This window comes from Alosa sapidissima, chromosome 15 (genome assembly GCF_018492685.1).
Source record: "Alosa sapidissima isolate fAloSap1 chromosome 15, fAloSap1.pri, whole genome shotgun sequence".
In the NCBI taxonomy this organism is placed as follows: Eukaryota; Metazoa; Chordata; class Actinopteri; order Clupeiformes; family Clupeidae; genus Alosa; species Alosa sapidissima.
Window position 1 is genome coordinate 16,975,220 of NC_055971.1, and position 12,238 is coordinate 16,987,457.

At 41.6% G+C, this 12,238-nt stretch overlaps 2 protein-coding genes and 1 long non-coding RNA gene across 11 annotated transcripts in view; 2 read left to right on the plus strand and 1 right to left on the minus strand.

Moving 5' to 3' along the window:
- Positions 1-529, plus strand: part of LOC121683409 (neurobeachin-like) — a 284,145-nt gene extending 283,616 nt beyond the window's left edge. For all 7 annotated transcript variants that reach the window (XM_042063032.1, XM_042063026.1, XM_042063027.1 and 4 more), the window contains one exon: positions 399-529. In XM_042063032.1, coding sequence (XP_041918966.1) covers positions 399-489 — 91 coding nt within the window. In that variant the 3' untranslated portion in view covers positions 490-529. The remainder of the gene's footprint in view (positions 1-398) is intronic.
- A 56-nt stretch (positions 530-585) lies between these two features.
- LOC121683413 lies at positions 586-3,105 on the plus strand. The gene is made up of 2 exons (XR_006022779.1): positions 586-1,543; positions 2,670-3,105. It is a non-coding gene; the product is annotated as an uncharacterized LOC121683413 (long non-coding RNA).
- Positions 3,106-3,423: 318 nt separating this feature from the next.
- LOC121683410 (serine/threonine-protein kinase DCLK1-like) overlaps positions 3,424-12,238 on the minus strand; it is a 74,990-nt gene continuing 66,175 nt past the window's right edge. For 2 of the 3 annotated variants that reach the window (XM_042063033.1, XM_042063035.1), the window contains 4 exons: positions 11,954-12,050; positions 11,733-11,813; positions 11,085-11,198; positions 3,424-6,950 (listed from right to left, as the gene is read on the minus strand). In XM_042063033.1, the coding sequence (XP_041918967.1) occupies positions 6,732-6,950; positions 11,085-11,198; positions 11,733-11,813; positions 11,954-12,050 (511 nt within the window). In that variant the 3' untranslated portion in view covers positions 3,424-6,731. Of the gene's footprint in view, positions 6,951-8,582; positions 8,657-11,084; positions 11,199-11,732; positions 11,814-11,953; positions 12,051-12,238 lie in introns of all 3 variants that reach the window. The other variant, XM_042063034.1, reaches the window with a different exon arrangement.

Consider the following 12,238-nt stretch of genomic DNA (forward strand, 5'->3'; position numbering starts at 1 on the left):
AGTCACAAGGCCAGATGCCCCCATTGCTGCTGCTGGGCCCTGAGGCACCAGAAGCAGCCCCCCCCCCCCAGCCCGTAATTTACAGTCACTTTTACTACTGACCCCTGAGTGCAGCTTAATTCATTACCAGGAGGGGGTGGCAGTAACAGGAAGCTCTGTTATTCCTGCAGAATTCCCCTAGTTGTCAGCACGGTCACATGTTGATGTGCATGTAAGACATGTGTGAGCACTTACAACACACACATGCACACAGAGACACATGTGCAAACACACACACACACACACACACACACACACACACTCTCTCACTCTCTATGTCTCTCACTCTGTCTCTTTCTCTCTCAGACACCCACACACATATACACAAACTTGATTCATGCGTTTCCCCCCCATCACAGGACTTTAATCACTGGCATGGCGTCTGGTAGCATCGTGGCATTCAACATCGACTTCAACCGCTGGCACTACGAGCACCAGAACCGCTACTGAGAGACGAGGAGAGGGAATGCCCAGGACAGGAGGGGGCAGATGGAGGAGGAGGAGGAGGAGGCGGAGGAGGAGGAGGAGGAGGAGGACCACACCAGGGAGCTACTGTAGGGAGGCAGCTACCGCCGCCAATGAGCAGGGTGTGGGCACAGGAGCCCACCGGGCTCAACTCAAGTACAGCAGAGAATGAAAATGGAGCGATAGAATACAAAGAAACAGAAAAAGGAAAATGGAGGGATAGAGAAATGTGAAAGATGTCGGGAGAGATTGTTGATCTTTTGGCGCCTTTGGTGTGAAATCCATGAGAGATAACCAGCAGATGCCATCAGTGAGACTCTGGACCCCAGTGCATCTACATCACGTCCTCCGGGATGCCTGCTGAGCTGTTCTGTCTTTGGCAGCGGTGCAGAAATCTCCAAATCTCCGTATAAGGAGACGTAGAAGGACTTGAGGGAGCAAAAAAAAAAGACATCTAACGGAAAAAGTTGGGAATTCTAAATTCTTAAGTATTATATAAGTTCAATTTTATGCAGTTTGCAGAGAATAATGACAAAAAAACATGATAAACCTTTTTTTTTTTTCATTCTACCTGAATTCTATGTCCATACTATGTTCCAGACTGTGAAATACAATACTTAAAACAGCAGACAAAAGATCTATAACCAACATTTATACACTACACATTTGTATGCCAGATGCACCACTTGCCATCACTGCTAAAGGACATATTTCATTTCTCTCCTGTTATGATTTGAAATATGAATACTGTAAGCATTATATAATGGTCCTGAGAGAATGACTATATTTCTTCTCCTTAGAGAATACTGGGGGAAGTAGGAGACCTTGTTGTGCAAATGCTCCAATACTGTTAGTTTTAGTGTGTAAACGTTTTATCATTGCGTCTGTGCTGTCTTTGCCATAGTCCACCAGGCTCCATCATCGAGGCCACATTTCAGCACGCAGAGTCTCTTGTCTGTCTGAACGTCTGCTGTTGTGACAGTGCCCATCCGCTCAATGGTGGTCTCCCGCCAAACGAGAAACCCATTTGTAATAACGAGTATGTAACTGTTTCTAGGCCACTTCCTTTAACCAAATTCAAAGTGACCGGTCATTTGTGAAAGCATTTCATTTTCCCCGAGTCTACAATGTATCGCAAACATAATCAGCAGGAATTTTTTGCACAGTGCTGCTTTTTTTGTTTGTTTGTTTTGCTATATGCCGTTTCTTTCTATTTGTTTTTATACACAACATAAGACATGCAACAATTACATCACACTCACTGACAATTTAATCCAAATGTGTAAATGGTGAGAGCTGAAGGGTGACAATTTGCAGACTACTATCATGACTGTGTAGTTCCACTCCTTTTTATATAGTGATCTAGTGATTTAGTTGTAGACTATCATGGTAAAGAAAATAGGATACAAACAAGGTACATAAAACGTTTGGCAGGTGCCAGTCATTTAGATTGGGGCAGAAAGGGGAAGGATGGACATCAGTGGATGTAATTGTATGTAATTTGATATTTTATTTACTTTTTTTATTTATAATTTTAGTTTCACTTACATATCAGTGTGCATTTTTTGTCGTGGGTGGAGATGGACTGATTGACCGTGATACACTGTCATAGAGTCAGATGAGATAGAAGAAAAAATACCACTCAATTGTTAGCATATTTGGAGAGGGAGAGAGAACGTAATGGGAAGGGAGTTGACCCAACTAAATTTCGTGCCATAGCTCCATTATGCTTGAGAACATACCACACATAACTGTGTGAGCTTAGTTAGCAACGCTCAGTCGTTCTACAGCACATTTTGCAGTAAGAAACTGTCTTATGTTCATTCTAGTGTCACACACCACCCATCACACTTTATGTTTCAAAACCATGAGGCAATAAGCAATATTAGTATCTGTTTGTAAAATCATGAAAAACACTCAAGACTCAGCATAGACAACTGGCATTTTGTCCTGTAAACAATTTAAATAAAACACAATACACAAAATAGTAGTTGTCAAACAAAAACTGATTTTGAACTATATTTTGAATAGAGTAAGTTACTGTTACCATGTTTTATGATGCACATGTAAAACATGCCATCTTAAGTTGAAGTTGAAGATAAACTAAACAATATGCAATTGTTTAATTTTGCCTTCTCTGTGTTTTCTGTTCCATGTGTCTGCAGAAAGACTACCCTTTGGCTTTGCATGCAGGATTTGCTGATGCACAGGGATGGTGCTGTGTACTTGCCTTTTTTGTTTGTTTCTCGGGCATCATATTTTAGATTTGATAATAATGTTAATGATGCAAGATATTTTGAATATAGCGGGGAATCTTGCGTGACAAGAGGGAGTTTTGCTAATGAACCATATTTTTGTTGTGATTTTATTATTTATGTATTACTGCTTTGAAAATATTGATTTCATGTTTTTATTATTATTATTATTATTATTGACCTGCTGTTTTATTGACTTGTCACACATTTGAAGCTCATTGTTTACACAGTATTCGTTTCAAGCTGTTCAACATAACTTAATGCTGATATATCTAAATTGGTAACTGTACAATAAGTTGAAATGATTTCCTTCGGTTGTTTTTATAATAAAAGGTGATAAACTGAATTATTTGCCAGTTCTTGACTTTTTGTAAGGGACAATTTATGATTCTTGGTTAATTTCACAGCAATAGCCAAGGTAATTTTTGAAAAGGCAAAAGTAAAGTAAAGCTTAACACTACAGAGCATTCTTCTATAATATGTACTATTAGAATGTAGATTCACATTTAAGCTTCTGTTCACAAGCCCAATCACTGCACTGAACATATCTTAGCATGCAGGGTTTTTTCAATGACTATATATCATATTAAAAAAAAATCTAAAAGTACAAATAAGACAAAGACACATGCTCTTGTTCACGGACAACACGGACACACACACAAGATGAAGGAAATGTGTTTATTCATGTTTGGTTTTTGGCTGAGTGCACCAATGTTGGCTGCTACTGCACATAGAAGCAATGGTATTACACTCCTCCAAATGTCGTCCAGAAAGCCTTTAAACTACTAGATGGAAACACAAAGAGACTGAGTACTATGGACCATTGACCATACTACATTCATGGAAAATGCACTGAAATTATGAATTCCTTATTTCCTTACATCACTCACTCTTACATTAAGACACAGACTCTGGGATCAATCTGCATACAGTGTCTTGTCGCATGTTTTTTTTTTCTTCTACAGAATGTTATTTATAGACAATTACAAACATTATCTTAACATTTCTCTTAACAAAGGAAAATGCATGCCATATAGCAAATAAACTACATGCCTTCTTGTGCTTGTCATACACACCGATTTACAGTCGCTAAAATTCAGCCATGTAATGTGTCAACTTCTGTCACTGTGACATAGTTTAGCTAGTTAGCTAGTTTGAACTGAATTGTCAACTGGTTTGTGCTGCATTTATTTGAACCGGTTCATTTTTGGGATCACATTTTACAGTGGGAGAAACAAACACACCCAAACCCAAAAATCCACTCAAGTGGACCTACAACAGAAAAAAAAAACATATGAGAGCACTAGTCATTCACTTACAAAAGCACACCTACACACATGCACATGGGGGGGGGGGGGGGGGGGGCTTCGATTGAAGAGTGTGCACTAGGCCACAGTGACATCCACTGGGTCCAAAGCACTTCTGAACGTCACACTGAACAAAGTGGACCAAATGAAATATGTTCATAATACACTTAACATACAGATTGGTCTACACAAAAAAGAGGAAAATTGTACACAACAGACGGTCAAATGTAAAACTGAATGTATGATCTGTAAAATCTCTGAAACATTGGTTTAGATACTGGTATACATTGTCTGACGGTAGAATAGATACAGCTCTGGAAAACAAAAAGATAAAAACTAATTTGAAAGAAATAAAATGTTAATTTCATTAAAACACAAACGGATACAGAGTAAAACCAGAAAAATTATTAGCTTGCAATGGTCAGTTTTTTTCCAGAGCTGTATTTAGTGTGTAATGTATAGCTGTAGGTATTGTATAGTGGCTTGAATGTTAGCTGAGAGCGCATTCAGAGGACAAGGCAGTAAAATAGTGAACTTTTCCGTCGCTTTTCCGAGATCAAATGGGTCATAAAATTAATCTCATTTGTACTTTATTCAAAGCACGCGCTGAACTAAACTATCATTTCACACGTGTCATTTTTACATATAGAGTAAGAGTACAGGTCAACTGGATAATTACACTACCTACAATTATTTTTCATTTGTTTAGTATTATGTTATGTGCTATCGTGACATTTGGTCACTTGGACCAATTACATTCAATATACTGTTAACTTCTGTATTGTGACGGTCACTAATACTCTTAGTTATTTGTTGTGGGCTTGCCCAGAATTACATGTATCTCTCCTTCTCTGTCTTTTTCTTTTACAAAAGTATTTTGCTTTTCTTTTTTTAACCCAATTGAGAGGCTCTAAATCATCTGATCACCACCCCAAGACTAGAATAAAATGGTTCATTAAATGCATTGTATCCATCATACTGACAGCAAATGTATTCAGTTTCTGGCTATGGCCACCATACTCTGCCTTAGTCATGGAAAACTCGGGCAACTCAGGCAGAATGGAGATCTTCACATTCAAATGCTACATAGCCCCATATATTGGAGACGTGTAAAATCTCTATTCATATACATCAGTGTTGTCTCTGCCCAACAAAGACTAACTACTGTGCTTGAGTCTCTCATTTGCTATATCCTGTTTGCCCCAAGTGGACTACAGCTAAGAAATACATGATTTATTATTTTCTATTTTTACAATCACAAACCATGGACGGTTACATAAGGGTTATGATTAAAATGTTAAATGTCTGTTTTGTGCTGTGTTGAAATCTCGGCATATTTCTTACATGACATGAGAAACTGCACTTGATCTGTACGTAACCCTATGACCCTATAGTCTCTTATACATCCGTTTCCTTTTTCCTTTACTGCCTTCAGATAGAAGAGTCTGAACCAAAAGGCCAACAAAGCTCTAATAAGGTCTACAAGAAGCTAGTATACTTCACTATAACAGGCGTGTCCAAGACACCCATACAATAGTCATGTACTGGTCTGAAACATTTACAAATGCGTTTGCAACATCTGGACATAGCAGCATTTCCTACTATTCTCAAACAATTTACTTTGTCAACTTTTTTTTTTTTTAAATGTCAGCACCAAAATAAAAATAATATAAAAAACATATGCTCCACCCTATGCAGTACTGGTTCTACTGCCACATGTCCACCAAAATATTATACAGTACATTTCAGGTGTCACATATTGGTATAGAACATCTCAGAGGCCACTAGACAGTGATTTTGTGAAATTAAATTGACATGGACCTATGTAATTGTTCTTTTGTTTCTTCTTTTACTTCAAAAATAGCTCAAACTGAAAGTGAAGCAAATAAGTTAAAATAAATGTTAATAAAAAAATTTCAAATGTATGAACTTCAATACAAAATATTACATAAAAAGCCCATCTTCTGGGCATGTGAGGTTTTGTCACTTATATGGAAGAAGCTGATCAGTCAGTGTGCCATCTTGCAACACCACCAAATGGCCGGCGTTGTAGACGCTTACAGATTTGTCCCAGTGACTCGTGCAAATTTACTGCAGGTCTTTCACATTACCACTAGAGGGCCTCAGTGTCCAAAGAAACAGGACAGAACTCAATCACAAGAAATAAGGCTTAACGTGTTTGTATGTGTGGGTGTGTATGTGTGTGTGTGTGTGTGGGGGGTCTGTGTGTGTGTGTGTGTGTGTGTGTGTGTGTGTGTGTGTGTTGGAAGAAGTAACCTTAATAAAAAAATGCGGGAAATGGGATGGTTCGAAAGTGATCCAGATTTTGCACTGACACTCTCTGCGGGGCTCCATAACAGTGCCAACTCAACCGTCAGCAATCTAGAACAAATAGTGCTTTGTGATCCAATGACCAATGAATATTAAACACTATCGAGACACCACGCTAGGTTACTGTATGCCTCCCCGGTGAACATGCAGCATCAATGTGCTGTTTAGGGAATTGCACCATTGTCATTTCAACCACACACTGCTTCTTCTACCACTCCTTCTCCTCCCCCACATCATCCCTCCATATCTGTTGACTGATAAGGGGAGTTTTGGTCGGAGGTTGGGGAAGGGGAGGGCTGCCCTGTCAGCGGGTCATCTGGGAGAGGTGGGGGTGTTAGAAGGGCGAGGTCGGTGACCGGACGGTCTCGGCGGAGCTGGGGGAGTAGTCCTCGGATTCGGAGGTGAACTCAGCTGGGGAGAGGCTGGCGGGGACGCGGGCAGGGGAAAGGCGGGACTGGGGGACCCGGGGCTGGGGGACCGACAGTGCAGGGGACTTCACATCCTGGTGGCGTCTTCGTCGGAAAACCTGCCCCTCCTTATCAAGAGCGGTGGTCTGCCGGGGAGGGGGGCACAGAGAGACTGGTTAGATCTGTGGGCAACTTATCCACTGTGTGCATTTGTGTGCATTTATATATATGTGTGTGTGTGTGTGTGTGTGTGTGTGTGTGTGTGTGTGTGCATGTGTGTGTTTGCCACTGGGACTGGTGCAAGATGAGAATCATAAAACCACAGAAACATCTTAATGTGGGTCACTTCCAAAAGCATCACAGCATTAAGCTTATGGTAAGTTTTTTTTTATTTTATTTAACAGTTCATGACAATCAAGTTCTGTGATGCTTTTGGAATACTCTTGGGACCCTGCAGTGTCCAGCAAAGCAGTTCTGCGAGCCAGCCCCCCTCACAAGCCCCGGAGTGGTCAAAACACAATCCAATTGGCTATCAGAATCATGTGTGTCAAACACCTGACTGATCACTGTGATGTGATTGGTGGAGCTACAGTAGCAGAGAGGGGTGTGGCAAGCTCTGCTGTTGAGAACATACTGTATCTCTAAATCCACAGAGACAGACACTAGCATGGCGTCTGCGTGTGAGGTAGAGAGCTACAGATTAGGCTACAGTGGAAGAGTAAGGTGAAGAATATGTGTTTTTATTCTGAGTAAATCCAAGACAAAAGGGTAAGGTACAGAGGCAAGGCGTGTGGTGTGAAGAAGTGCTACTTTTTTTTTCATTCACAAGATCATCTCAGCATCAAAACCCAACACACAAGTCACACCAACGGGCACACACACACACACACATACGGCAACAAAAAGAGGGGATGAACCGGGCAACGCATCCCAGCAACCTCCCGCAAGCACAGGTGAGAGAAAGAGCAGCGTCCAATCACAATGACCACGATACAGAACCACTCAAACTCAACAGCAACCCAAACACATGGCTCAAAAGTGAGACCCCTTCACAATGACAAGTCTCACTCTCTCTCTCTCTCTCTCTCTCTCTCTCTCACACACACACACACACACACACACACTCATACTTACACACACACACCTGACATAAACACAACATCTGAGCCACTCCAACACATACCCAATCAAAACGACCAACACATTCCAACTACATGTAACTTATACCTCTTTGCCTCTCAGCAAGGGGCATACATTACATTCATTTTACGCCACAACAACACATCGGAGAGTGCACCACAATGCGCTTGTGCGCCAGAAAAAACAACAACAAAGATGGGTGTCACCGCCCGGTCGCCTCCCCAGACAAAACGCTGCCGGGAGGCACGGAGCGCGAGATGGAGGAAGCTGATGTGAAAAAGAAATGGGTTGTGGTGGGGGGTGGGGGGGTGAGAGACATGGCGTGACTCACAGCTAGCACAGCTCAAGTACAGTTAGCCACCACAGTGAGCGCATAGCAAGAGCAGAAAGAGAGAGAGCGAGAGAGAGCAGAGAGAGAGAGAGAGAGAGAGAGAGAGAGGAGGCAGTGAGACTGAGAGAGGGGGGATGAGAGAGGAGAAAAGTCAGAAGCGATGCGTTTTTTTTTTTTGGCCCTCTGGTGATGCCGTAGAGATGGTGACTGCCAGCACGTTGCCATGGACACACTGCAGAGGAGTGGTGTTGGGGAGTGGGGGTGGGGGGTAGGTTGGCAGGGTTAGCGTCTACACCGTGTGGCATACCTTATCCAATACATCCCTGGGTGCTGGGAGTAGTCCAGAGACCCTGACCGCTTGATGGTAAACCCGTCGTCCGGCTAAGCAGAGAGAAACGGGACGTAGCAACACACTCAGTTGAGTCAACCACCACAGACATGGCTGTTTGTTTAGCCTCAAACAAAGACTATTCACTGTTCATAGCAACAGAATCTGGAGCAGAGCAACTGTTCCAGGGTCAGTTACTACCTGGGCCAGAATTATCATCAGACGGGCAGTGAGTCACTGATTCCTCCAAATGCTATTATTCCTATTCAAATGTGTTATACAATATCGGCACATCTACAGTAGATACTACACGTGAGTGAACAAAAAGCTAAAGAGAAAAATGGCATTTCCCTGGATATGTTTTCCAACAATGCGTTCAGTGCTGACTTCTGCTTTACTGTGATCATCATAAATGATAAATGTAAATAAAAACAGTTTCAGAGAAAATGAAATGCATATAACATCCACATTACGTTCAAATTCGAAAATAATCACTCAGATCCTCCTTAGGTGATGCAATGCTTTAAATATGTTACTGCAATTAGAAAAACATTGTTCTTGTAAATAAGTAGATCTAAACTACATGTTAATGAAATACAGTAGGCCTACAGTACATCTATCTAAACTGTCTAAATACAGGGCAGCAGGTACTTTTAAGTCTCATGCAGTTACAACAGCAATACACAAGAGGGAGCACTGGTAACAGCAATCTAAGCAGACCCATTTGATTCCACTGAATTCAAGGGCTTTTAGGCCACTGTATGTGCATTAGGTTTATAAATCACACATTGAGAGTTTGTTTACATATTACCTATAACTAATCCAATCATAAACTTAAATCATGAGCATTTTGTAGGCCTATATTCTTAAGAAGTAGACTTGTTATTGTCACTAAGTGCATAGTCCATAAAGTAAAAAGTCTTTAAAGAGCCATCTTTCCTGTGCTAAGCTATCTGATATTTGCTGTTGTAAGGCAAAAGAGACCGCTCAGCATGATTATTTCATCTCACAAAGCATCCAGACTCTTTCACTTGACATGTGCTGAGGTCTGCCAATAGTCGTCCCTGACAACAGTGCTGACAGTCGGTCGAGAAGCGCGACAGAGAGAGAGTTAGCAGGAGGAGGAGAGGGAGGTGGAGGAGCAGAGAGGAAGACCATAGCAATAAGCAGAAGGAGGAAGAGGAGGATCATGGTTAGGCAGAGGATGGGGGAGGAGGTACGTTAGATGACAGCGCAGTGATGGTGTATTGGGTTCCTGGATGAGACTGCAGTGGATTGGGCTACAATGGCGCTACTACAGTTGATGCTAATGATAACGAAGCAAAGCTAAAAGTGTGAATTTGCCTCTCTAGATTTACAAGAGCATGAAAGTGAACCAAAGCAAAAGAGGGAAGCTTCATACATTGAACCAACTGACGTCCAAAGACCTTTAATCAAACATTAATTAGGCATATGTCTTTGCAGTTTATCAAATCATCTTGAATGGTCTAAGGCTTGGTCATTACCATGTCAGGAAAAACTGGATTATCTTGACAAATGTGAGTGCAGATTCAATCAAATTGCGCCTTTTACAAAGCAATAAGCGCCTTGATGAATAACTGCACTATGCTGAGCAGGACTAACAGCCCTAAATATGAGGACATACAGCACTCAGTACATACAGAAAAACGGTGCTGTCTAGAAGGTATAGCCTGCAATGCACTTTCAACACTGTTTTGTTGTATTTGTGGTATTGTTTTCACAGTTGATCAGGTATTGGTTCAGCTATTGATAGTGCATTGGGACTGTAAGGAAAGACTGACCCCTGTGATGTGGCCCAGCATCGTCTAACACTTAATGATGTCAATGGTGTGTGTGTGTGTGTGTGTGTGTGTGTGTGTGTGTGTGTGTGTGTGTGTGTGTGTGTGTGTGTGTGTGTGTGTGCGTGTGTGTGTGTGCGTGTGTGTGTGTGTGTCCAAAGCCGGGACTTTGGGGAGAAAGCTGCAGATAGAGGCCCTATTTATTTTGCTTCAAAACGGGGCAGTGGTAGCGTAGTGGCTAGGGAGCTGGGCTAGCATGCAGTAGGGTGAAAAGTTGTGCGTTCAATACCCAGCTTACACCAGTGTGCCCTTGAGCAAGGCACTTAACCCCTAGTTGCTCCAGGGCCCTTATAATATAATTGATATATGTAAGTCTCTTTGGATAACAGCATCTGCTAAATATATTGTAAATGCAAAATGCTTTATCTGACTTCCCCTTTAGGAGTAGGACTGGGTCTGGTAGAGATTCAGCTACGGTCTGTTATTAAAATAAATTAAGTATATTAAAATCCTCAATTGCAATACCTCTGGTGTTGGATCCTGTAGGTTAAAAGCAATTGTGTATCAATTGTATAGCATGATGAAGTCAATGAAGAAGTCAGCAAAGGCTGGTATTTTGTTCAATTGCTCATTTGAAGGAACTTTGCCGTGTTTTGAAATGGTAGGATGGAGAGATCCTTACTGTTATAACAGACACGCCAGCTGTGGTGATGTCGGGCTTGGGGCCGGTGTTGAAGTGTTTCTTGATCTTGCCAGCCACTGACAACTGGTGCTCATTCTCTGACAAGCCATCATCCTTCAGAACAGACAGAGAGAGAAAAAAGCAAAGGTCAAAAGGTCAGAGAGTGCACTGGACCGACAGTCTGTAGCATTAGGATGTGTAGTATGAAATGCCAGGCAAACAGACATGAACAGTAAAAAAATGAAGAGTTGTTATGTAATGGGCCTTCATGCTTGCTGGCACATAGCCTCTAGCTAAGTGGATGACACAGAGAGCGCTAATTTTAGATTCCCAAAACATGTCTCATCCTTGTTGCAAAACTATAAAGCTAAGAGGATCATGGTATCAATATTGTGTTTTCATTTCAAATACTGTATCTCCAGTATTATGGGATTAGCACTACAACGATACAATCCAGATTATGCAAATATTTATGATTGAGTGATTATTTTCCTAATTTCCTTCTTTATGTAACAGCAGGCATTTCATTGGGTTGACCTGAGCAGAGTAAATGCATTATGAGATATTAATGCTAAACCGACCATGAACAAATGTCCTGCTCAGATACAACACAGTCATGTGTTTTGCGAGGCAATACAGTGGACTTACGTTGACCCAGGGATGGTCGAGCACCTGTAGAGCTGAATACCGCTTCTCCACTTCCACTTGAAGCATGCCGACAATCAACTCCTGAGGGGAGAGACAGAGCAGTGCATTCAGTATACAATATTAACACTCAAAAAGGCACGCAAAACACAAAATACAGAGGTCTGGACAGTCAGTCAGTTGATACTGACACTGAGACACTTGGACGCAGGGTAGGCACTGACCTTGGCTGTGTCTGAGACATTGTCCCAGTAGGGTAGAGGGAAGTCTAGCTGGCCCATAAGAATCTGGTCAAAGAGAGCTTCCTGGTCATCTGCACTTCTGTGGACAACAGGAAGGACATTTGAATTTACTACTTTTTATTCAGATTTCATGCACCAATACACTAAACCACTCTTTCACTGACTATACTATGTGGTGTATAGCACATCTGTTAATAAAAGTGCTTCTGTTAGTCAGATTGAACTATTGATGTTTTTGCCTGGTCTTGACAAAGGTAGTGAGTTCAA